The 22,578-nt window shown below is 37.7% G+C and overlaps 2 protein-coding genes across 4 annotated transcripts in view; both read right to left on the bottom strand.

The window, feature by feature from the left end:
* Window positions 1-15,351, bottom strand: part of LOC107089090 (girdin-like) — a 32,508-nt gene extending 17,157 nt beyond the window's left edge. The window contains exons 1-11 of the mRNA XM_015381649.1: window positions 15,143-15,351; window positions 11,795-11,886; window positions 10,571-10,676; window positions 9,398-9,467; window positions 8,761-8,819; window positions 8,588-8,671; window positions 8,362-8,502; window positions 5,989-6,164; window positions 3,274-3,355; window positions 413-571; window positions 132-278 (exon numbers count right to left, since the gene is read on the bottom strand). Coding sequence (XP_015237135.1) covers window positions 132-278; window positions 413-571; window positions 3,274-3,355; window positions 5,989-6,164; window positions 8,362-8,502; window positions 8,588-8,671; window positions 8,761-8,819; window positions 9,398-9,467; window positions 10,571-10,676; window positions 11,795-11,886; window positions 15,143-15,205 — 1,179 coding nt within the window. The 5' untranslated portion in view covers window positions 15,206-15,351. The remainder of the gene's footprint in view (window positions 1-131; window positions 279-412; window positions 572-3,273; window positions 3,356-5,988; window positions 6,165-8,361; window positions 8,503-8,587; window positions 8,672-8,760; window positions 8,820-9,397; window positions 9,468-10,570; window positions 10,677-11,794; window positions 11,887-15,142) is intronic.
* Window positions 15,352-17,493: 2,142 nt separating this feature from the next.
* Window positions 17,494-22,578, bottom strand: part of LOC107089086 (inactive phospholipase D5-like) — a 30,142-nt gene continuing 25,057 nt past the window's right edge. For 2 of the 3 annotated variants that reach the window (XM_015381642.1, XM_015381645.1), the window contains exons 7-10: window positions 19,505-19,656; window positions 19,179-19,344; window positions 18,986-19,076; window positions 17,494-18,190 (exon numbers count right to left, since the gene is read on the bottom strand). In XM_015381642.1, coding sequence (XP_015237128.1) covers window positions 17,934-18,190; window positions 18,986-19,076; window positions 19,179-19,344; window positions 19,505-19,656 — 666 coding nt within the window. In that variant the 3' untranslated portion in view covers window positions 17,494-17,933. The remainder of the gene's footprint in view (window positions 18,191-18,985; window positions 19,077-19,178; window positions 19,345-19,504; window positions 19,657-22,578) is intronic. The other variant, XM_015381644.1, reaches the window with a different exon arrangement.

Here is a 22,578-nt window from a genome sequence, read left to right as displayed (position 1 = left end):
ACAAAAATGAAAAGAATAGAGATTGTAAAATAGGCTTCTGTATAACCCTCTTATTATTTTTGGACAAATATCCCTTTCTTAGCAGGGAAAACTGAAAAGATCTTGCCAATTGTACATAAAACATGTCCAACCTGCTCCATGTCATGGAGGCGGGCCGTTAGCAGCAGATTGTGCTTCTCCAGCTGGTGGATTTTATCTGTTCGGGACCTCCAGCCTTCCAGCTGATCCTCCAACACCTCCTTGGTCTCTTGGAGGACCCTGTTGTCCTCCTTTAGCTCCTGTTAAATGTAAAAGAGATTCATATAATTATTCAGTTTAACATTTTGTACCTTAGATCATAACGTCATGTTTCTTTCAAACCAGTGCAAATAAAAGTAAAGCATAAGCTGGAAACAAGTGCATCTTCCTCCACCTCCACTTTGGCTTTATAAAACTCCATCTTGTGCAGCTGCTCCCTGTAGCGGCCAACTTCGCTCTCCAGCTTGTCCGCCTTCATGGCTCGCTCTCTAAGGGCATCAAGCTCGTCCCGGTAGGTACGGGCAGCGCGGGCATCTACTTGCAGCTGGGAGTTCTGGTTAAGGGTCACACACATCATTTCTTTTTAGAGCCAGTATTGAACACACATTAAATACACCTTTTCATTTACAAACAACTGGATATTCACTCTACCATGTGAAATTCAAAAAACATCCTTCCTAATGCAATTTATAGATATCGTAAAACAGAGTAACAAAAAAATATATTGTATTATTTTCTTTGCATCAGTCAAACAGCTCAACAATCCTAAAGCTCACAGTTTGTTGTTGGAATAAATAAAGATAATAAGAATTGATAAAGGATTTTGATGTGATACATAAACCCCTTATACTAGGGCTTGATCCGTATCCCCTTGATCCGTGAATTTAAAAGTCCATAGATCACTTGAGCAATTCACTTCAAGAAGGCTTAGTCAGTCTAGCTGGTTAAATGTCCTCTGTCTCCTGTAAAAGACAGACTTTATTAATGGGTCTATTTAAGAATCCAGTCCTTGTCTCGATCCGAAGATAATGAACAAATCCTTTTTCGTCCTGAATAATCTCTTCAATTTTTCCAGTTATCCAGGAATTCCTTGGCACAGAGTCATTCACTATGATCACAATGTCTCCTGGCATAAAATCTAATTTCGGGTTGCACCACGTCTGTCTTTGTTGGAGTTGTGGAAGACATTCCTTAATCCATCTTTTCCAGAAAAGATCGGACATATATTGCCTCCATCTGCGGTGAGCATATGTCATTGTTTTGAAAACATCCTGGTGGAAGTAATGGTGCCATATTAGGAAGCAACAGGTGGCTTGGAGTAAGTGCTTCAAGGTAATATGGATCTTTAGAAGCCTTTGTGATGGGTCTGGAGTTCTGCTTATTCTGCAGACACATTTAAAGTTGAATTAAGAACTTTTCTCACAGATCTTATAAGCCTTTCCCATATACTTCCACGATGTGAGCATGTTGGGGGATGGAACCTCCATTTAATACTCTTTTCCATCAGTGTATTGTGTATTTGACTTTGATTCCAGTCCTTTATTGTCTCTTTCCTAACATTGAGCTCTCACAAAATTGGCGCTGTTGTTGGATCACAGTTCTTTTACTTATACACGTCTGGCAATAAAACGACGAAGGGCATTGATAAAAGAGTCTGTCTCCAGTGATGATGCAATTTCAATATGACTAGCTCATGAGGCTAAACATATGAATATTACACCATAGATTTTCATTATAGTTCTTCCACATTTGACTGGAAACTGTATGAATGGTGGTTCATCAGACATTACTCCATATAGAGGCAAGTCTGCCATTTGCTGTTGTCCTGGTGAAGCATTATGCGCCGACACACAATACATTTAGCCACAGTTTTTATGATTAGTACTGTGACTCCAGGAATCCAGTATTTTTGAGGCAGTTTAGACAACATGTGGTTACGACCCCCATGACCCACCCCAGAATGAATATGTTGAAGGATTAGGTTGGAGATGTGAAAGTCTTTAGCCAGGATAACAGGATGTTTAATTTCTTCTGGCATTGCTGCCCTGCCGAGTCATCCACCAACTCTCAATATACCTTCCTCCTTGCACAAAGGAGCAGATACAGTTCCTACTGATGGGTTGTAGACCTTCTATGGCCCTGTCCAGCTCTCCTGGAGTAACTGCCTCTCTCCTGGAATCTCCTCCATGCTCTTGAGGTTGTGGTGGGAGACACAGTAAACCTTCTGGCAATGTCACGTATTGATGTGCCATCCTGGAGGAGTTGGACTGCCGGTGCAACCTCTGTAGGGACCAGGTAGCGCCTCATGCTAACAGTAGTGACAGTAAACCTAGCCAAATGTAAAACTAGTGAAAAAGAGTCAGAAAAGATGAGGAGGGAAAAAAATGTCAGTGGCCTCCACCTGTAAAACCATTCCTGTTTTGATGGTCGTCTCGTTGTTGCCCCTCTAGAGCACCTGTTGTTATTTTCATTAACACCAAAGAAGCTAGAACTGATTAACAACCCCCTCTGCTACTTACCTGACCAAATCAATATCCCAGACGTTTTATTAACTTGATGCTGTACTCTGATTACAAAGTGTTCCTTTAATTTTTTTGAGTAGTGTATTTTGTTATGCGTCCAAACCAGTCAATGAGTATCTTGCTCATGGTACGGGGATTGGTAGGGGGATTGAGAGGAGAGATGTTGCTGTCTGGTTTGCTGAAGTTGCACAATTCATCAGAAGAAGTTACAATTCTGAGCTTTATAATGACTTTTTTTTTATTCTCAGAAACAAGGTTTTTAAAGTGCAAGATTGTTGGTGGAATATTCAATTGTTTTGAGCGATTCTGCACAGTAAATTAAGGGTTTATTTCAGTGAGAATTTATTTTCTCTATATGGTCTACTGTATGTGGTGGTGGCGTTCTTTCTATTCTTAACCTTCTAGAAAATTAACAGGGCTCCCTTAAGAATGTGAAATTCCCTGTTAAGATGGGCCTTGTTACAACTATTTAATGATTCAATGTGAGTGTAAAAAAAAAAAGAGATAAGATTCCAGCACACACATGCAAAGTTAAAGAAACATTCACCTTTTCGCATGGTTTTCAGTTTGACATACTCCAGCTATTGTGGGTTTTTTTTACTCTCTCTTCAGTTTTTAGAGCTTATTCCTGCCCAGTTGTGTAACATCTAATCTGCGGCTTGTCATTCTTTGTGGTAAATGTGCAAGAAGTAACTTCTAAGCTGTCACGTCTTAGTCTTCAGTGACTTCCTACCTCCTGCTGAATCCTCTTCAGTTCACTCTCCATGTTTTCCAGCTCATGTCTGCAGTCAAGTATCTGCTCGCTCTTCTCCTCGCTGTTGTTAAACGGGGCAAAAACCACAAAGTGCAGAGTGTTAGGTAGTTAACCACAGAAGAGAAAAGAACAAAGACAGGCTTAGACCATGAAAACCAAACTTTTTCAAAAAGACAGATAATGTGTTATTTTAAAGAGATTATGTCAAACACACTAAATTTGGCTAAATGTATTAGCAATTCATTAAAAGGACAAAGTAAACATGTGCCTGAGATCACTTTTTGATATTTTCTTATTTGCTCAGAGGCAGCTGGATGTAGAGCTGGATGCATTATCCCACCAACAAGAGAGGATAATACAGAAAAGACAACTAGATGGAGGGAACTGGTGGAAATGAGACCTGGATTGGATCGGGGTTAATACGCAACTCTATATGTGTGTGTGTGTGTGTGTGTGTGTATGTGGTATCCACTGAAATAGACAGCAAATGTGGGTCAGTCATAGTGCACTGCAATATAACCTGCCAAGCAGGCAGCAATGTGGGCCAAACTCTGCAGGGCATCTCTTATCCTGCAATCTCTGCCTCATTCACTCTGGACCAGCAGCTCCAACAGAACGGGGATTTTACTGCTCATTAATTACTGGTTCAAGATAAAAAATAAAGAAAAAAGTGATTGGAGATGCATCAAATAATGAACAGAAAATGTATCTGTTTAGCTGAAATGTGGAAATAAGATTCTACTTGTGCTATAGTGGTTTAAACAACTAATATATGTCAGTTATCTGTTTATTGAAAGGTCACAGTATCTTTGCTATTCTGCAAATAATCAGCAAATTACCAAAAAAAGAGGAGTTTAGAGAAGCGTTACTTTCAGCACTTCAATTATATACATTTGGCCACAGCTACAGTTCTGTGAAAATATGAGCCTGAATGATAGCTAGCTCAATAATGTACAGTGTAATCAACATATATTGTCACCTAGGTATGCAGTCTAATCCTCTAATGAGTGATATTGTGTTCTTCTTGTGATCTTCTGCTTATAGATGCTGTATCTTCATTATTATTTCTTGCAGTTTTGAGTCATTTAAATTTACTAACTGCTTTAAATGCAAATGTGGGAAAGTTAAGACAAGTAGGTATTTTTTTGAAGCCATTGCTACATTTATGAAGGTGATTCCCTTTAAATAATGAAGTCCTATTTTTACAAGCTACTAACAGAAATTGGCTTTCTTGCAGGCTCCCATATCTACACTTAAGGTAAGTAGAAATTTCAGGTATATCGATCTAACAGTTTCTGGTCAACATAGAAAGTACATATTACAATAAAATGATTTAGTTGATTTTTCCTCTTAGACTTTTATAAGTTCAAAATAAATACCGCATATGTTGTGGGTGTAAGATTATTATACTCTGGTGAAAGGATCCTTTTATTTGATACTATTGATAATTTCTGGTACAGCACTTGACTGGTTTAAATCCTACATGAAGGACACTGACTTATATGTGTCAGTAGGGAACCTTAACTAAGACTCCAGCAAAATCACATGCTGGGTTCTTCCTAATCAGAATCTACATGCTTCCTTTAGCTCAGACTATAGCAAATAACACCTGTTACCATAAATATGCAGACTACACACAGCTACAGTAGATGCTTAGAACAGATCAATATATGATCCAAAGTTGGCTCACAGCTTCAGCTACTACAACTAGAAACTACTGATTAGAGAAATATTGAGAAATCATAATCTTGATAGAAAGATCAAAAATTCAAAGGCAGTTACTAACAGCCTTTTATCACCTGAAGAATATCTCTAGGATTAAAGGATTAATGTCCAAGAGGAAAACACATGCATGAATTTGTCTTTAGTAGAATTGATTACTGCAACAGTGTTTTCATTAGTTTGTCTAAAAAGTCCATGCAGCTGATTCAAAATTCTGCAGCCCGAGTTCTCACTAGAACTAAGAAAGTAGAACACATCAGTCCATTTCTGAAGTCCTTCCACTTACACCCTGTAGCTCAGAGAATAGTCTTTAAAATCCTTCTATTAGTCTATAAATCATCGAATGGATCAGCACCTCTATACATCACAGATTTGTTGTCAGTGTATCAACCTCCCAGCCCACTCAGGTCTTTTAGTTCCAGTCTACACTGTACTAAGATTGGGTGATTTGCAGGTGATTTGATTAAAAATTTTCCAAGTGATTTTCATCTGTCTAATTCATGCAGGTGAAACAGCCCCTAAGAGCGCCTCTTCAGTTCCACTACTAATATTGTTAACCACCTGTGCACACTGCTAAAACCCAGTTAGCTCCAAAAAATTTAGAAGTTTCATTTAGTGGGAATAGTTTCCTCTTTTCCAGTTGTTCTATGTTATGAGACATTATAGTTTTTATTTTTATTTTTAATCTTTATTCATTTGTTTATCTGAATGAGCTAAATCTAACTGACTGAAAACTGGGGTGGAGATTTTTTTAATTTATTAATGGAAAGTGCAGAACTTATTTATTTATTTTTTTACAGTTTAATTCTGTATTTGTTGTAATAAAAACAAATCTGTAACAGACAGAGTGGCCTCTAAACACAGTTCTAAAACTGCCTCTCTCTTGTTCTGGTTCAGCTGTTTAGAATCCTTATATTAAGAGTTATTTATGTCAAAATAGATCTTTAATTTTTCAACCTCTGGCTTACTTACACTTCTTGTCTAAGTCGTCTGATCTTTGCCTTAGAGTCAGCCAGCTCCACTGCCAGGTGCTGCATCCCTGTCTGCTGCTGCTGAATGCTTGGGGAACAGCTTGCAGACTGCGGGCTGGATGGGCTGCTGAGCAAGGTAACAGTTCCTTCTCTTTCCTGCATTAGTTCCACTATTGCCTGCAGAGATGAATGGAATAGAAATCGGGCTGTTAAAAAACATTGCACCTCAGTTTTCAACTGTTTGTTAAATATATGTACCTTTAAGTTATATAGAAAAGTTGATAAAGAATTAGTAATTTCATGCTAATTTTGTATTTTGGGTTTTAAGAGCATTCAGAAAATGTATCATTATTCTTCTTGCAGCAAAGGGGTACTAACCATTTATGGAAAAGTAGAGAAGGTGATAATCACTTAGGATGTAACACTGATTGACAGTCAATTTTACATGTTGTGCAAATGGAATAGACAACAGGTGGAATTATTGGCAACTAGCAAGATACACTCATTGAAGGAGTGGTTCTGCAGGTGGGGAGGACAGACCACTTCTCAGTACCTATACTTTCTGGTTGATGAATTTGGGTCACTTTTGAATGTTAGTGGTGCTTTCACACTCGTGGTAGCATGAGACAGACTCTACAACCCACAAATGTGCCTCAGGTAGTGCAGCTCCTACAGGGTGGCATGTCAATGCTAGCTGTTGCTAGAAGGTTTGCTGTGACTGTCAGCGTAGTGTCCAGAGGCTGAAGGTGCAACGAGGAAACAGGAGACATAGGAGACATAGAAGAGGCTGGAGGAGGGCAACAACGTAGCAACAGGACTGCTACCTAAGCCTTTGTTAAAGGAGGAACAGGAGGAGCACTGTCAGAGCCCTGCAAAATCCAGCAGGCAACAAATGTGCATTCGTCTGCTCAAACGGTTAGAAACCAACTCCATAAAGATAGTATGAGGGCCTGATGTCCACAGATCGGGGTTTTGCTCACAGCCTAACACCCTGCAGTACGCTTGTCATTTGCCAGAGAACACCAGGATTGACAAATTCACCACTAGCACCCAGTGTGCTTCCCAGATCAAAGCAGGTTTACACTCAGCACATGTGACAGACATGACAGAGTCTGGAGACACTGTGGAGAGTGATCTGCTGTCTGCAACATCCTTCAGCGTGACTAGTTTGGCAGTGGGTCAGTAATGGTGTGGGGTGGCATTTCTTTGGAGGGCTGCACAGCCCTCCGTGAGCTCGCAAGAGGTAGAATGACTGCCATTAGCTACAGCGATGAGATCCTCAGACCCTGGATTCCGCCTAAAGGACAATGATAGACCTCATGTGGCTAGAGTGTGTCAGCAGTTCTTGAAAGATGAAGGCATTGAAGCTATGGACTGGCCCGTCCGTTCCCCAGACCTAAATCCGATTGAACACATCTGGGACATCATGTCTAGATCTATAGACCAATGTCATATTAGACCACAGACTGTACAGGGTTTAGCTTTAGTCCAGATCGGAGGAGATCCCTCAGGAGACCATCCATCACCTCATCAGGAGCATGCCCAAGCGTTGTGTATGGAGGTCATACAGACACATGGAGGTCACAGACAATTTTGTGTGTGACCCCAAATCCATCCATTGATTAATGTAAATATGATTTCCAAAATGATGATTATTGTGTCATTTTGTTGTCAGCACATTAAACTTTGTACAGAACAAAGTATTCAATGAGAATATGTCATTGATTCAGATCTAGGCTCATTTATTTGAGTGTTCCCTTTAGTTTTTTTGAGCAGTGTAAAATTCTAGAGTGGGTGTTGTTTAGAATGAGCACAATCAATATGACCAGATGTATTCATTCTATTTGGATAATAAGTTTAATTAAGGTTAAAAATCTCTTGAACAGCATAAAAGTTTTTTCCCCTATGGGAATGTGTGTTTAATTTAATAGATAGATATGGATTTGCGTGGTTTGGTCATTAGAATATCATCTGCATGTTGACGAAGGGACTGGACTCCAGCCACTGCTTTACAGGTGGAGTCTGCCAAAAAGCAAACACACATCCCATTCTTTGAAGATCTGCTCTGCATCTACAGACACATTTTCACCTTTTTAAGACATGCAAAACTTATGAAAATCAGTCCCTATATGTCTGTAGAAGACTTTTGCTGTTTTTTTCTAACTAACTTTAACTCATAATATTTCCCAAAGGCTACCAGCATTTTGTCATTCAGGTTGATAGGAAAAAAATCTGTTTTTTAGGATCCAAATAGACATTCTAATCGCAGTGTCGGTCAAACTAAAATTTACTTTGTCACTGCCTGATTCTTCTGTGCATCTTTACAAAGCGATATAGAGTAACTTATAGAGAAAACATTGAAGTAAAGCTGTACCTCCAGATGGTTGTCTCTTTGGTCCAGAACGCAGTGAAGGTGTGTTGTCAAGTTCCTAAGAACAGTTTCCATCTCCTCTGGCTGAACGTCACCGGTCTCCAGCCACTGCAGATCCAGCACATTTTCCTGACTGTGGGTCAGCTTTTCATCAAGAGAGGAACAGTCAGTAAGAGAAGCGAGAAATAGACAACATGGATTAAGACAAGAAGGAGTAAATATCCGATACCTCCTGAATATGTGCAGCTATTGCAGCTTTCGTATCAAAGTCAAGTGTCTGGATCCTCTCGATGTACTCCTCCTTTTTCTCACACTGCAAACAAAGAAATAAGAACTAAGTTCCTAAAGGACTTTATCATGACACACAGGACATAGGTACCAATGTGTCCACAGCAAAATTACCTGAACTGCACAACCCAACAGTAACAGCAGAAGCTTCTTCATTTCTTCCAAACTTTGTTCTGCATAGAGTAAAAAAAAAAAAGTAAATGATCCGGTTTGAATCCTCTACAGATCATGTAGGAAAGATTTCTACCATGGAGTTCATCTGAGTAGAGATTGGGCTGGTGAATATGGGTCAATATTTTCCAGACTCTTGCTATAACAAGCCAGTGCACTTATTAGACTGATTGTGCAATTGAATAAAATGGTTCTGGAAGGAAAAATATTGACTGCTGTGGTTTTACAATTCTCTGCAGCCAGAGTCCTATTAATTACCGTTCACTGCAGGGACATTCTGTTTTAATGTTACATACATCTTTTAAGAACAAAAAATACAATGATTTCATTGCATGACCTTGTTTAAAAAAAAATTCTCCAAATTGAGTTATATGATAACGTTGAGTTCTGTGTTATCATTTCTGATTAGTTGTGAGACTGAAAACTCAGATCTTGTGACTATCCAGCTTGCAGCCCAAGGTTATCTTTTGTGTTGAGCATCAGTAAAACAAAGAGGGGGTACTGAGATCCCACCCATGTTGCAAAGGTCCAACAGAATATGAAGAACATAAAATTTGTGAGGAGTCTTTAAGAAGCCTACCACAATAGGGAGTCCTGCCAAGCAGCAATACGTCTGGCAAAGGAATCATGATTAACTGTTTCAGATGATCCTGCAAAAAAGAAAAGAAAAGAAAATGATGGAGAAGATAGAGACTTTAAAACAGGATGCATTTTGTCTTAGGAAAGCCAGGTTTGATCAATTTCTAGACATTTAGATGAATTATTCAATATTTTTGGTTCACATGAATGCAGAAACCAAACTAATAAATATCTTTCAAAGTTAGTCTAGCATTGTTTTTTTTTCTGGTGCAGCACTGCAGAAAATTGCCTTTCTCTATAGTTAGCTCATTTTGCAAACAGCCCAAATAACTGCTGACCAGGGTAAGGCAAGAATACCAAAGGCTTTTCAAAGAGGAACAAAATTGTTTTTTTAATGCAAGATGCGGTTTTATTTAGTCTTTAAAGCAACACTGCGTTGCTTTTGACCTAAGTATGAGCTTAATTTGAGATATATTTAATAATATTTCAGGTCAACCTTCTGGTTATAATGTTACAACTGTTTCAGTTCTGATGCATCACAAATGTTGCAGCTTTGAAAATTTGCTGATACTCATATTGACCCGATATGATGCCGACTGATGTAACCCAATATTTAGGTTTCTGGTTAATGTCCCAACGATATATGATATTAATATTGGATCAAGACACTCCTAGTCAATATACAGTTCTACAACAATTTAAACCTAACAGTCATATTTTTAACTGTGGGAGGAAACAGAAGAATCGGAGAGAACCCATGCATGCACAGAGAGAACATAAAAAGAGTGCCAGAGCAAGATTATTCACAAACTCATTTTAAAACAGGTGTCTAAAAAGGTTTAATTCTACGTCTAGGTTGTAATTAATTACTCAGGCAGTTCAAGATTTCAGGATTACTGCAATCTTTTAGATTTTTGTGTGTGCCTTCAAAGCTCTATCAGTCTACAGCTGTATGCTGTTCATCTTACTGCTGTGTTGTAACCATCTTCTGGGACGATTACACAGCATTTAACATGCCCATTTGGGCCAGACAGCCACAAAACTGGCACCCCAATGCAAAGCTGGAATAGCACTGGAGACATGTAAGGATCCGATTCAGAAAAATGTTACGAGATAACATTCTTTATATCATTTGTAACAGAGAAAAGGTACCAGGAGACATCTAAAAGCTCACCAGATAATAGCCCCTGATTTGTTGGACAAGGCAGTTCAGGTTCTGGATCCTCTGACCTGGATCTCTGCAGACTTTATTTGCTGACTGATGTGCAGCTGAAGGATTTCTGAAAATAGAAAGATATGAAGCAAAAAATTTTGAGTGAGATAAAGTATCTGCTGTTTGCAAACAGAAAAAAAGCACAATGCAGGCTGTTATGCGTCAAGCCTTCCATAAAAACATGACTAAGGTCCCCATTCATTCCCAACTTTAGCTTGTGTGACATCATCGACTGGGGTGGTTTTGAGCCTAATGGAGATGTTTCATCACACACTGAATTTGCTGTTTAGCAATTGGTGATACTGGATTGAGTATTGAGAAGCTTCCAGTTGAGTTAATGAAAGCATGAATCCTTAAAGATCAAAAACATGTCATTTGGAATCACAGTTTTCTTGCAGAGCAGTATGTTCATGCCTGGGCTGCTTACCTTGCATTTCACACTGTCTTTCCTCTAGCTGGACCCTTCTCTCCCATCTGTGTCCCACTGCTACTAAACTGCAGGTCCTAATCCCAAAAGGGTCTCCCAATCCGAGGGATTATCCCGCCTCATCCCCTCCCTTCCTTGCAACATTGTTTTTTACACTAGAAGCGGTTGGACAATGAGGGGGGTTGAGTGGGATGAATGCTGGCAAAATGGTATGAGTGGAGTGTGAGGTCATCAGGAGCAGCACCCAACATTCAGACTGGAGTCTTCTTTTTCTCTTTGAGTCGTTACTTTGCTCAGACATGAAGGCTAAACACATGAACCCTGTCAGTTAGGGCTTTTGATAAAAGATGAGGGTAAAACTGCCAGAACAGAAGGCCAGTAAATCATAATCTCTTAAGTAGCATCTTGACAGTGTGAATGATGTCCGTTATGTTTTGGCAGATCTAATTAGTTTGTTTTTCTGCAGCCAGTGTGATTACTTTTATTCTATTTCTAACTTTTTCAGAGAAACACTGATGTGTAGGTAATACGGAAGTTATATTTAAAGTCTGTTGCTGACAACAAAGATCATCTTTATTTCTGCAGATGGACAATACCAGTACTGTCGATGTCAGCATGCAGAATGATCAGTAACTGAATTAGGCTACATTTCCTAGCCTAAACATCTACAATGCTGAAAAGGTACACCATTTCACGCACATGTTTACGATGCTACCAGTTTGAAAATGTACGGTATTGACATTCATAAGATGACTTACATTTTAGCCATTATCTTGTTCAAAATGACTCCATCCAGTAGGTCAGAAAAGTCCAAGTGGATGCCCTCATCAGATGGAATAAATGTCTTCACCTGCTCACAAAACAACGATACAGAAGCTCTAAGACAATTTTTTGAACCCCAAACTTGCATAAAAAATACTTGATTACCTTTAAACCAGTAAAAATAGTGTAACAATTTGCTATTTTTTTTTAGACGTAATCAATTGTTCTGAGTTGAAACTGCATAACCGAAAAGGTGCATAAAAAAATTATTATATTTGGATCATTGCTTACAATGGGTATAATATCTTTTGCTGTTTTGTATTGCCTATGAAATAAATTATACCACAGGAAATATTAGTCAGTTTAGACCAATCAATCATACTAGAATGACCACTGATAGCTGTATCTCTCTATCTTAACATTTTCAGGTGATTTTTAAAACGGCCCGCCCTCTCCTTTTCTTAAATAAAAATGCTCATGCACAACTCTATACCCTCTCCCAAGAGGGAACGCCTGTTAAACACGTGCGAGAGCATGAAGGAGGCCATTTCTCCTTGTGCACGCTCTGGTTAAAAATAGCTGTTTGCATCGCTCATACAAGCTTACTTTCCAAAAGATTTGCAATTTTTCCACCATGTCAGACTCACCACCGGTAAGAGAAAATGGGAACAAGCACGTAGGACGGCCTTACATAAACATATCACCAGAATGATTGACAATTAGGGGGACCACTAATTTTAATGATCGAACCCGAAAAAGAACATCCTCCCCTATACCTTTAGGAGACTCCATAGTTGACAATGAAAAATGAATTACGAATTCTAAACTGCTTCACCACAGTTAAGATAACATTTAAGCAGAGCGATTAGAGCCTTCTATCTTTTTCTTGTAAATGAAAAAAATACATTCTCCTGGATTTTCAAGTAAATCCAAATGGAATATATTCCCTTTATATGTATCCCTTCTTTTCTTTCATGGTTGTATGCTGTCAGCCCTGCAGAAGGAGAGATCACGGTTCGGATGCACTGTCTGTCTCCCAGCCAGCTTCTCTGATTCATTGATCTAGGCTACCGTATCCAGCTGAAAAAGTTCAGATTGTCAAACTCCAGTATCTGATTAGAACAAATTTGATTCAAGGGGACATCCAACATAACAGGATATCAGGCCAAGACAATCCGATAAGAGCAGTGGCAACATTCTACCGAGCAGACCCAATCCCTCTAACACAGGCAGTATTATGTCTCTCATCATTGGGCAAGAGAGGAGAAGACTGGACCAGAAATGGGAACGATTATTTTTTTTAAATAATTGATCCTTTATTATTTATAAGTGGCAGCACAGTGCTGGATTAAGGTTGTGTGGGGACTCAGGAAAAAATCACATGGGGGCTCTATTCCTGTTAAAAACATCAGCTTTACTAACAGCAGTTTAATAAAGATCTCTGATAGATTCTTGGCCCCATCTAGCAGACAGAACCAATAAGTACCTGGAGAAAACCGGCCTATGCTGTGGGAGAATTTGCTACCGGTAACTCTATGCAGAAAGACCCCTCTGTCGGGGCTCAAACTCAAAACCTTGCTAGAAACTCTAGTAAATAAAATGTAAAATCTATTATCATTATCAATAGGCTCACATGTTTATCTGAGGCTCATGATGGTTTGGGGGACCTAAGTAGCAACAGAGTTTATTTTATGGTGACTTTGGGGTGCCATTTTTTGGGGCAAATAAGAAAACGTGAATACTTAAGCAAGTTTGGTTGATTGGGGAGATCTCAGTCTGCTCTGGTCAATCTAACATAAAAGACCACAGAAAGACTGAAGGTAAATTGGCCAAACTTTCTTAGATCGCTAAGGCCCACCGATGCATGTGAGGAGAAAAGGCTGACATGTATGGTCAGGTCCTTAGTATGATTTCCTGTAGTTCAGACAACTTAATGAAGATATTATTTATGTAATTTTTATAACTTTTATCGAACAGAAAAGACTCTTTGAGCTCAAAGATCTTATTGAAAATGCATTTTTATCTCGAGACAGGCAGGAGAAGCACAAAAAAAAGTTTTTAATGTTTAAAACATTTGATATGCAATAATCAAGACAGAGTAACTATTGAAACATGCTGGAAAAAACATCCAGGCTAAAAGCAGGTCTAAATGAAAAATATGTAACCATTTTAATAATAGGACCAGGAACATATTGAAGATAGCTAGTTCCTAAACATTTAAGGAACTGAACATTTTGTAGTTTATTTAATGCACAGGAAAATATAACACTTCATAGCCCAGAAGAGACCTTAGGGACAGAGAGTATGAAATAATCCTTGCCAACTAAGGTCGAAGCTTCAAGCATGTTTCTTGCTCATGTTGTCCTGTATTGATGGAAGCACACCAAACTATGTCATATAAATTAAGATATACCAGCGATTCAGTCTCAGGCAGACGAGGATGGCCGCTCAGCCCAAGCAGACCTTTAAAGCTTGAGAGATGACTTTGTGCTTCATGATAGCCAGAATCTAGAGTGTGTAAGTGAATGCTGGTTCTGATACAACGCTGTCAGAATGTGAACTCGTTTGCTGAATATCGAGCTGTATAACCAACCATAGGCCAGGGTGCCAATGCTGATCATGATGTTAAACCTAATCAGAGTGTTGTATACATCCAATGTCCACAGTTCCTTAAAAGAAAACACAACAGGAATACATTGTATATTTAGAGTAGCTCAATTCAGATTTCTTCCCTTTTTATTTGTGTGGTTTTATTTGATTTTATTTGTCTTCAATGTTGGCTTGCTAAGTATTTTTGAGTGAATATTATTGTCATATTATTATCATATGCTTAAATTATTTTATGCACAATTAAAACTAAATAGAGCAATCAGGGTTTGCCCCCCTGCATCTTTCAGTCTGCAGTGCACAGATATTATTTATCAAGTTGATATATTTGAAAATGTATGTAGCCTATATGTGATTTATAAAGAGATAATAGAAGCTGCCAAAACTAAATCTGCTTTTTAGCCAAAGGGGCACAGCATAAATCGTAAATATTATAGTTTTTAAATAATTTAACTAAATCTGGATATAAACTATATAAACTTTTTATAAAGTTTAAACTAGATTTTAAGGTTTCTTGGTTACTCAAAAACTTATGATATATTTATTGTATTATTATGCAGCTCATATAAATACATTACCTCAATGTTCTGACAATAATTAGATGAAATAATTTATTCATAATGTTTATGTTTGATTTATAGGCAAAATCAAAGTATTAGAGTAAAGCATTCATAATATCCATTTACAAATTAATATTTTTTATCTGAAAAAAAAAAATTTTTTATATTGCTACTTACCCAAGTGACAAGGGGGCTCAGCATGAATTGATCCAAGGAAGCCAGGAAAACTCCACTCTCCATCGTCCCAAAAAGCTTGTGTTTTATCCCAACAGGAAGTCCAGCTCCTTTCAATCTAGATTGCGACGCTTATTTGGAGTCGTTCCCTCCATGTCATTTGGGAAACATACGAGTTGCATTTTTCTTATCATAACTAATATATAATAAAGGTTTGCGCATTTGATCCCAAACAAACAACCAGACACAAACAGACATCCTTCCTGCCAGATTGCTGCAAAGGCATCTGCCGTCTGTATCCTCCCCTCTCCTCCCCCTCCCGACCCTCCTCACCGTCACACCGGGACAATCCGCACTGATATGTCAACGATATTTAAACAACCGGACAGCAACTAAAATAGCAAAACTATTACAAATAAAAAAATGTATATGTATATAATAAAAATTTATCCTCTTTGTTTTTAAGTTTCTACGGCAAAAGTGCTGTTAGAGCGAGCTGGTCGTTTATCTGTTACCATGGAGACCAACCCACTCGTCAAAACAACCAATCTGTTATCCAAACAGACAGGAGAGAAATATTATTATGATGTTTCTTAGTGGTCCACATTAATCACTGTGAAGGAAAAAGGAAATTACTGCAGCAAACTTTTGCTGCAAGGGGCTGTGGTTTGGTGAAACGATGGCACCATCTTGTGACCACAATTAGAAACCACACAACTAGTGTTTTAATGTTAATATATACTTTGTATGTATCTGGTGTATAGTATATTGTAAACTTTTTGCTTAAATATTAATCATATATCACAAAATACTGAGTACCATAATGCAGATTGTAAAGGGGGAGCCATTAAGCCTTGTCCTACAACTGTCTCTTCTTGGTATTGTTCCTTGCTTCTAATCAGGGGGCCACCAGGAATTTGGGGCCTCGTGAAAGACATTGATATGCTCGCCCCACTGCGGGGGGGGATTCTTTTTTTTTTTTGTTGGGGTTGGGGGAGGGCCGTTTTTTTTATTTTAATTTTTTTGTTAACCCCTTCTTGGGTTTTCCTTGTTTTTGGCCTTTTGGGGCTTTTGTTTTTTCTTTCTTTTTTGTTTTGTTTGTTAAGGTTCATTTTTCGGTTGGTTTTTCTTTTTTTTTTTTTCCGGCCCCCCACCGGGTTCTTTAATTCTTGGTTTATTCTTGTTTTTTTTTTTTTGAAATCTAAAAATGAAAGACAACAAAATAATAATGAAAAACTTGCAATCATGCTCTGTTTCAGACAACATCTTTACTGATGTGATTCCCCACTGCCAGTTAGGAAGAATAACTACGTAGTTGTATCCAGCAGATAGCTATATTATTTTACTCAACAGATTAATAATCTATTGCTAATTTGAGTTATTTAGTTAAGAAACACTTCTGACTAAAACGAGAGGGGGGAAAATTGGGTCAGGGTATCGGATGCCTTCTCCGTCTCTCTTCTTTCTCCTTCCTTTCCATTCCTTTTGAAAACATGGCTGCATTTTTATGTTTTTACCACACTGCTGCTTATTTACAAGCTTTCATTATCACTACGACAAACGTGGTGTCAACATATTCATGCTTTGTTTCACTGTTTACTTCTGAAAAATTAGATTGGATTTTCTTTTTATAATAAAAAAATATAGCGGGGCGAATATTTTCTACTTCTTTTGCCCCACCCCTTAGTCAAGGGCCCTTAAAACCATCCTATCGTATGCATTCTTTTAAACCAACATTTCAGATTATGCATAACTACAGAAATTCTTATTATTTCATGTCCTGTTTTTAAAATGAAAGCCAATGGTATTTTGACACAATATGCACTATCATGGAATTTTCGCTGTCTTATGTATTTTACAATTTAATTAGCCAACAACCGACACAGTTTATTCCCATACTTACAGACAATATGTGGTTTTCTCCCTTCTTTCCTGTCCTGTGCAGTCATTGCAAATACCAGTTCAGCTATCTGTTTCTGAAATTTGTGACAGTTAGTTGTGTGCATGTGACCCACTGGCATAACGCTCAATTGTTTGTCACCCAAACTGCGCATTATATATTAATGGATTGTACTGGTGGAGGGATCAATATCAGCAAATTAGCTCTAAAGCTAATATCAGCCAATGCTGATCGCATGCATATGATATTGTGCATCAATAATATGTGAAAAAATGTATTACCCCTCAACCCAATGTTTGTTTTCTGCCATCCCCAAACAAACAAACAACAAAAAAGACAGACAAAGGGAAACCTTTTTCATTCTGATGGTTCTCATGGTATGAAATAATCATGTCAGTCTGTGGATGTCATTTAAGGGATGCAATGGGTTACACCTAGAGGTTACATGATGTGAAATTAAAAAGGATTAATTCTTTGGTCACCCAAACAGTGTAACTGTATAAACCTAAACAAAATGAAAGGAAATGATGGATCGTTAAGGAAAATCGAATATAGTTGGTCAGTTTACTGGGCTTTAGAAACAGCACACATTCTTCTTATGATGTTGCTTGCATATATACTGTTGTGCAGTTGAATATTGATTGCATCCATCATGCAGAAGTACATGCTAACATCCCAGCTTATAACTCACTGAGTACATTAGCTGCCACTCTTGCATTTTGCAGCTGTGTCAAAGATACATTTTGATTGAATGTTTTACATTAATGTAACAAAGTTACAATAAGGTCTATTAGTATGGATTTACACTTCCATAAGTGTACATGTACATTTTAATTCTGCAGTGCTCAGCATATACAGCATTTAACTGAATGTGTTTAATTGCACATTCTTAACTTATAAAGGTTCGTTCCACTCATGCTCCTCCTTGGTTTCCCAGTGATTTTTAGACCACTGCAAGAGTTTGTATTTTCCCTGCTGATCTTTGCTCCTTGGTTGGTTCTTTGCATAACGTGATTTCCAGTCTCTCTCAAATGAAGATTTAATATGTTCTAGGATTGTGGCTCCTCTGTCTTTGGCACTGTCCTTCATTCTGACAACCAGTCCAACTCCTGCATTTATTGCAAAGTCGCTCCCGACCCAGTCATGGTTTCCTGTGGATGAAATGGAGGGGAGATTTAGCTTAAGTAGCTTATCTGTAATATATAAGTTAGCTTATCTGTAATATTTCTTGTTATAATAAAAATGTTCTTTTTACAACATGAGAAAAAATGTGTATATTTTACATAGATTCATTAATACTTTAATGTATCTCTTGTTAAAATTCATACCCTATATCTCAGGTGTTTTGCCTGCTCCAGGCTGTTTCAAATCCCCCATACTGATTTATGAAATAATCAGTATACATTTTTGTAGGATATGTAAAGAAAAGATTTGAAAGCTTACAAACTGTAAACACATTATAGAGCGATTGTAATTTTATAGCTTGAACTTTTCCACATTTTCACATATTTTATGGAGTTTTATAGGGGTTTAAGGTGATAATTCAAACCAACAGAAGTTTTGTTTTGCATTTTTTTTTTTTTTACAATCATCCACAATTATTTATTAAGGGTTGTGGTGGGGGCAGTGCCTATTTCCAGCGGTCTATGGGTGTTACGCGGGGTGCACCCTTGACTGTTGCAGCGCAATGCAGAGACACACAACAATGCACACACAACTAAGGAAAACTTTAGCAATGCAAATTAACTTAACAGTCATGTTTTAGGAATGTCAGGGGAAGCAAAAATACCAGGAGAGAACCAAAACATGCACAGGGAGAACATGCAACTACATGATTAAGACCCGTCTGAAATGTTTTAGTACGCTATTCCCCTCTCTATATATAATGTTTTGCAGTTGATTTACAAGTAGTATCCACACAAAAAAAAATCTTTCACATAACCTACCAAGGTATACAGCATTGTCGGTCACCATGTACTTGTTATGATTGAGTCCCAGTTGAAAGTCATCATTCTGCTCCTTGTGGCTGAAAAACTTCTGTGATTACGAGAAATAAATCTGAATTTTATTCAGTCAAGGAAAAATGGGGGAAAAAAAGGTAGAATGAATAGGTTGCAGCATACACCTGCATACACCTACCACCTCCAGGGAACAGTTGTGAAGCTGCATGCAGAGAGATTTCAGTGAGGTCACGAAATTAAAGGTAAGGGGATGAGTTTTCTTCCAGAAGCTTATGAGCAGGCGGACCTTGACTCTCCGGAGCATCACAGCTTCTCTGATCAGTTCATCGATAGTTGACCAGTATCTGCAGACAGTTTTGGAAACAAATCATCCCTCGAATAAGTCATCTAATAACCTATGTGTTTTAAAGAAGATGCTCAAACACAAACCGGATTCATAACTACTAAAAAAAAAAAAAAATAAGATAATAATCTGAATTTCAAAGCTTTTCCAAGTTTACACACCTTGTGACAAAAGTTCCTCTGGAACTCCTTTCTAACAAAGGGAGATAATCGGTCACAGAAATGTAGATAAACGTCTTTGCGCTCTGGATGACTTGATAGATGGCGTCTAAATCTCTGGTGCGATCTTTGGGACAGAAGAGTTCAGGGGAGGTCTGCAGAAAGGATGCAGTACTTTGACATACACACACCTAAACATTCCAGAAGAATTCAAGATTATCCAGGTCAGCGTTAAAAGAACTATCTAAACATTATTTTTTTGTTTCTGTGTTTTTATTCTAGTCTTAGTGTGGGCTATGAGACTTATGAACTAAACAGTTTTTTTATTTATTTCTCGAATAAAAAAATTGGCAGGAAACCAACAATGTCCCCTTCTGTAGCCAGGGATTATTATTAGAGGAAGCAGGGCTAAAGAGGCATCTGGAGCATCCAGAGTCCTGTGACAGCATGGCTCCATTAGCTTCTATGGGATAAATGCTGTGCTAAATACAACTGATAAGGTTTGTATAACTTGGAGGGAAGCCAGAATAATCACAGTCAAATTAGATTATATTACTTAGATAGTCAGAGTCAGGATGTAGCTCAGTGGGATATTGACAAGATAAATCATCTCCTGTGTGCACGTGTTGTTAGGTTGTAATGAACGGTTTGATAAAGGCAGTCACAAACAGGATAAATATAATAATTTTTATTTCTTATGGAGTCAAAAAAACAGTGAAGAGTTTGTATCTATGCACATATTATGCAGTGAATTATGGTAGGTCTAAATTTAATGATAAAAGTCGTAGCACTACTAATCGGTTACAAAGTAAAGACAGAATTGGATTGGGTGTATTCAGGGACTACCCTTTTTGAACTGGATGTGTGTACTTGAATCCTTGTGCAATAAAGACCTTTGATTTAGGTTGAATGAGTTGTGTAAGGCTATATTTCTCTCAAGACTTATAGTAAAGTAGATCCATGCAATGACATTTTTTTTATATTAACTCTTCTTGAACCATGCTCTTTTTCTCTCTTTAATAGGGAATTTGGAATATTTCTTGTATTGATGGATCATGTTTCTGTTGTAAAATGTATTTTGTGTTCTCTGTATTAATCCTTTGTGAAAACAGCACTTAATTTAGATAAGAAAAAAATCCAAGTAGAGATTGATAGCGTATTTTATCACATATATATATACAGTGCAACAGCCAGTTACAAGTTACTTTTTCCAATAAGTAACTTTGTAAATAACTCAGTCACAGCCCTACCAAAGTAACTATTTATTATAGAACGTTAACTATGCCATTATTTTGATGATATATAGTTTAACTTACTTCCTTGTTATTGTAACTTTAAATACAACTGTAGCATTTTATAATTTAAGTAACATTCCTGAAAATAAAAGTAATTCGATTACTCTGTTACCAAACAAAATAAAGTCATTTATCCAGTAGTGACCAACACTGTTCACAACATAAAATATTGTGTATTACAAATCTTAATCACATTGTCAGTATCATGTCTTACAAAACTGTATCACATAGTATCATAGTGTTTAATTTTACATTACCTTACATTAGTATTGTTTATTTCCTTTCACCTCCTCCACAGCAACTCATTACAACTGGCTCTAAGACTTGCAAAAGTTTTTACACTGGATTTCCTTCCTGATGGAACCCTTGGTCTCCAGCATCACATTAATAGACTTTAACCTCTTCTAGTGTTGCACCGATACCGATACCAGTATCGGGCGGACCCCGATCCAGCACTAAAATGGTGTTATCGGTATCGGCGTATTCCAACAAATAGGGCACCATTACTTTTTTGAGACCCAAAGGTTTATTCAACTATTGTCACCCATTCCAGGTAAGCAAAAAAACAATTCTACTGGATTCACTTTGTATTAGTCTTTTTCCTGCTTCACAAAGGTAGATAGCAGATATTGGTATCGGGGCCAAAAAATGGCATCAGGGAAACAACCTCTTCACCATGGGGACTATTTATATGGCAAAATGTGTAACCATATATTTATTATGGAATACCATGCTGCACCATAGTGCATTGCTGTGTATTTTGTTGTTTGGCATGTCATTATAGACATTGCATCATAAGTACCACGCGTTGCACTAAATTGTATTGCATTTTATGGAAGTGTAATATAAAGTGCTGTAATGCAGTATTTAATAACAGATCATAGAGTTCTGTGCAGTGGTCTATTTCTTCAAGATATTTATTCCACGGTTTGAATATGTATGTATATTCAGTATATGCATTGGAATTATTTTGTATCTCATTATATTTCATCTTACTGTGTGGTATTGTATCACTGTATGTGTTCTGCTGGTACAGTGTTCTGCTTTATTGTTTTGCATTGCATCTGGCTGTTTCCTGCAGTGTCCCTCTCTTTTTTGTTCCTGCTGTAGGTGTGATCTTTTATATGAACCTGAGTGACATAAAATGGTTAAATTGTAATTGGAAATTTTTCACTAGTCCTGAGAAAAAATTATTTTGCCCTTTGTATGTAAGCTTAATATAGCCAGCTATTGTCTGAATGAGATTACAAGCTTTTCCAAAAGGGTGAGAAAGGAGATTTTTTTTTTTTTCTATCATTGTGTCAGATGTGTGTGTGTGTCTATATATAGACTGCCTGGCCAAAAAAAAAAGTCGCCACCTGGATTCAACTAAGCAAAATAGGTACGAGCCTCCTATTGGATAATTACTGCATGGGCGATTATCTTTCAGCTGGCAACAAGTTATTTAACCCCAACTGGTGCAATGACTTGCTTCTAATTTCCTAAACAACCATGTCGAAAGACACATCCCGTGGTCGTGGAAAAGATGTTAGTCTGTTTGAGAAGGGTCAAATCATTGGCATGCATCAAGCAGAGAAAACATCTAAAAAGATTGCAGAAAATACTAAAAGTGGGTTAAGAACTGTCCAACGCATTATTAAAAACTGGAAGGATAGTTGGGACCAATCATCTTCAAGGAAGAAATGTGGCCGGAAAAAAATCCTGAATGATCGTGATCGGCGATCCCTTAAATGTGTGGTGAGATCAAATCGAAGAAAAACAACAGTAATTCAAATCAATTCA

Source organism: Cyprinodon variegatus, unplaced genomic scaffold (assembly GCF_000732505.1).
Source record: "Cyprinodon variegatus isolate N-32 unplaced genomic scaffold, C_variegatus-1.0 Scaffold238, whole genome shotgun sequence".
Classification (NCBI taxonomy): domain Eukaryota; kingdom Metazoa; phylum Chordata; class Actinopteri; order Cyprinodontiformes; family Cyprinodontidae; genus Cyprinodon; species Cyprinodon variegatus.
Note: the sequence above shows the minus strand (reverse complement) of the source record. Positions and strands in the feature narration are given on the sequence as shown.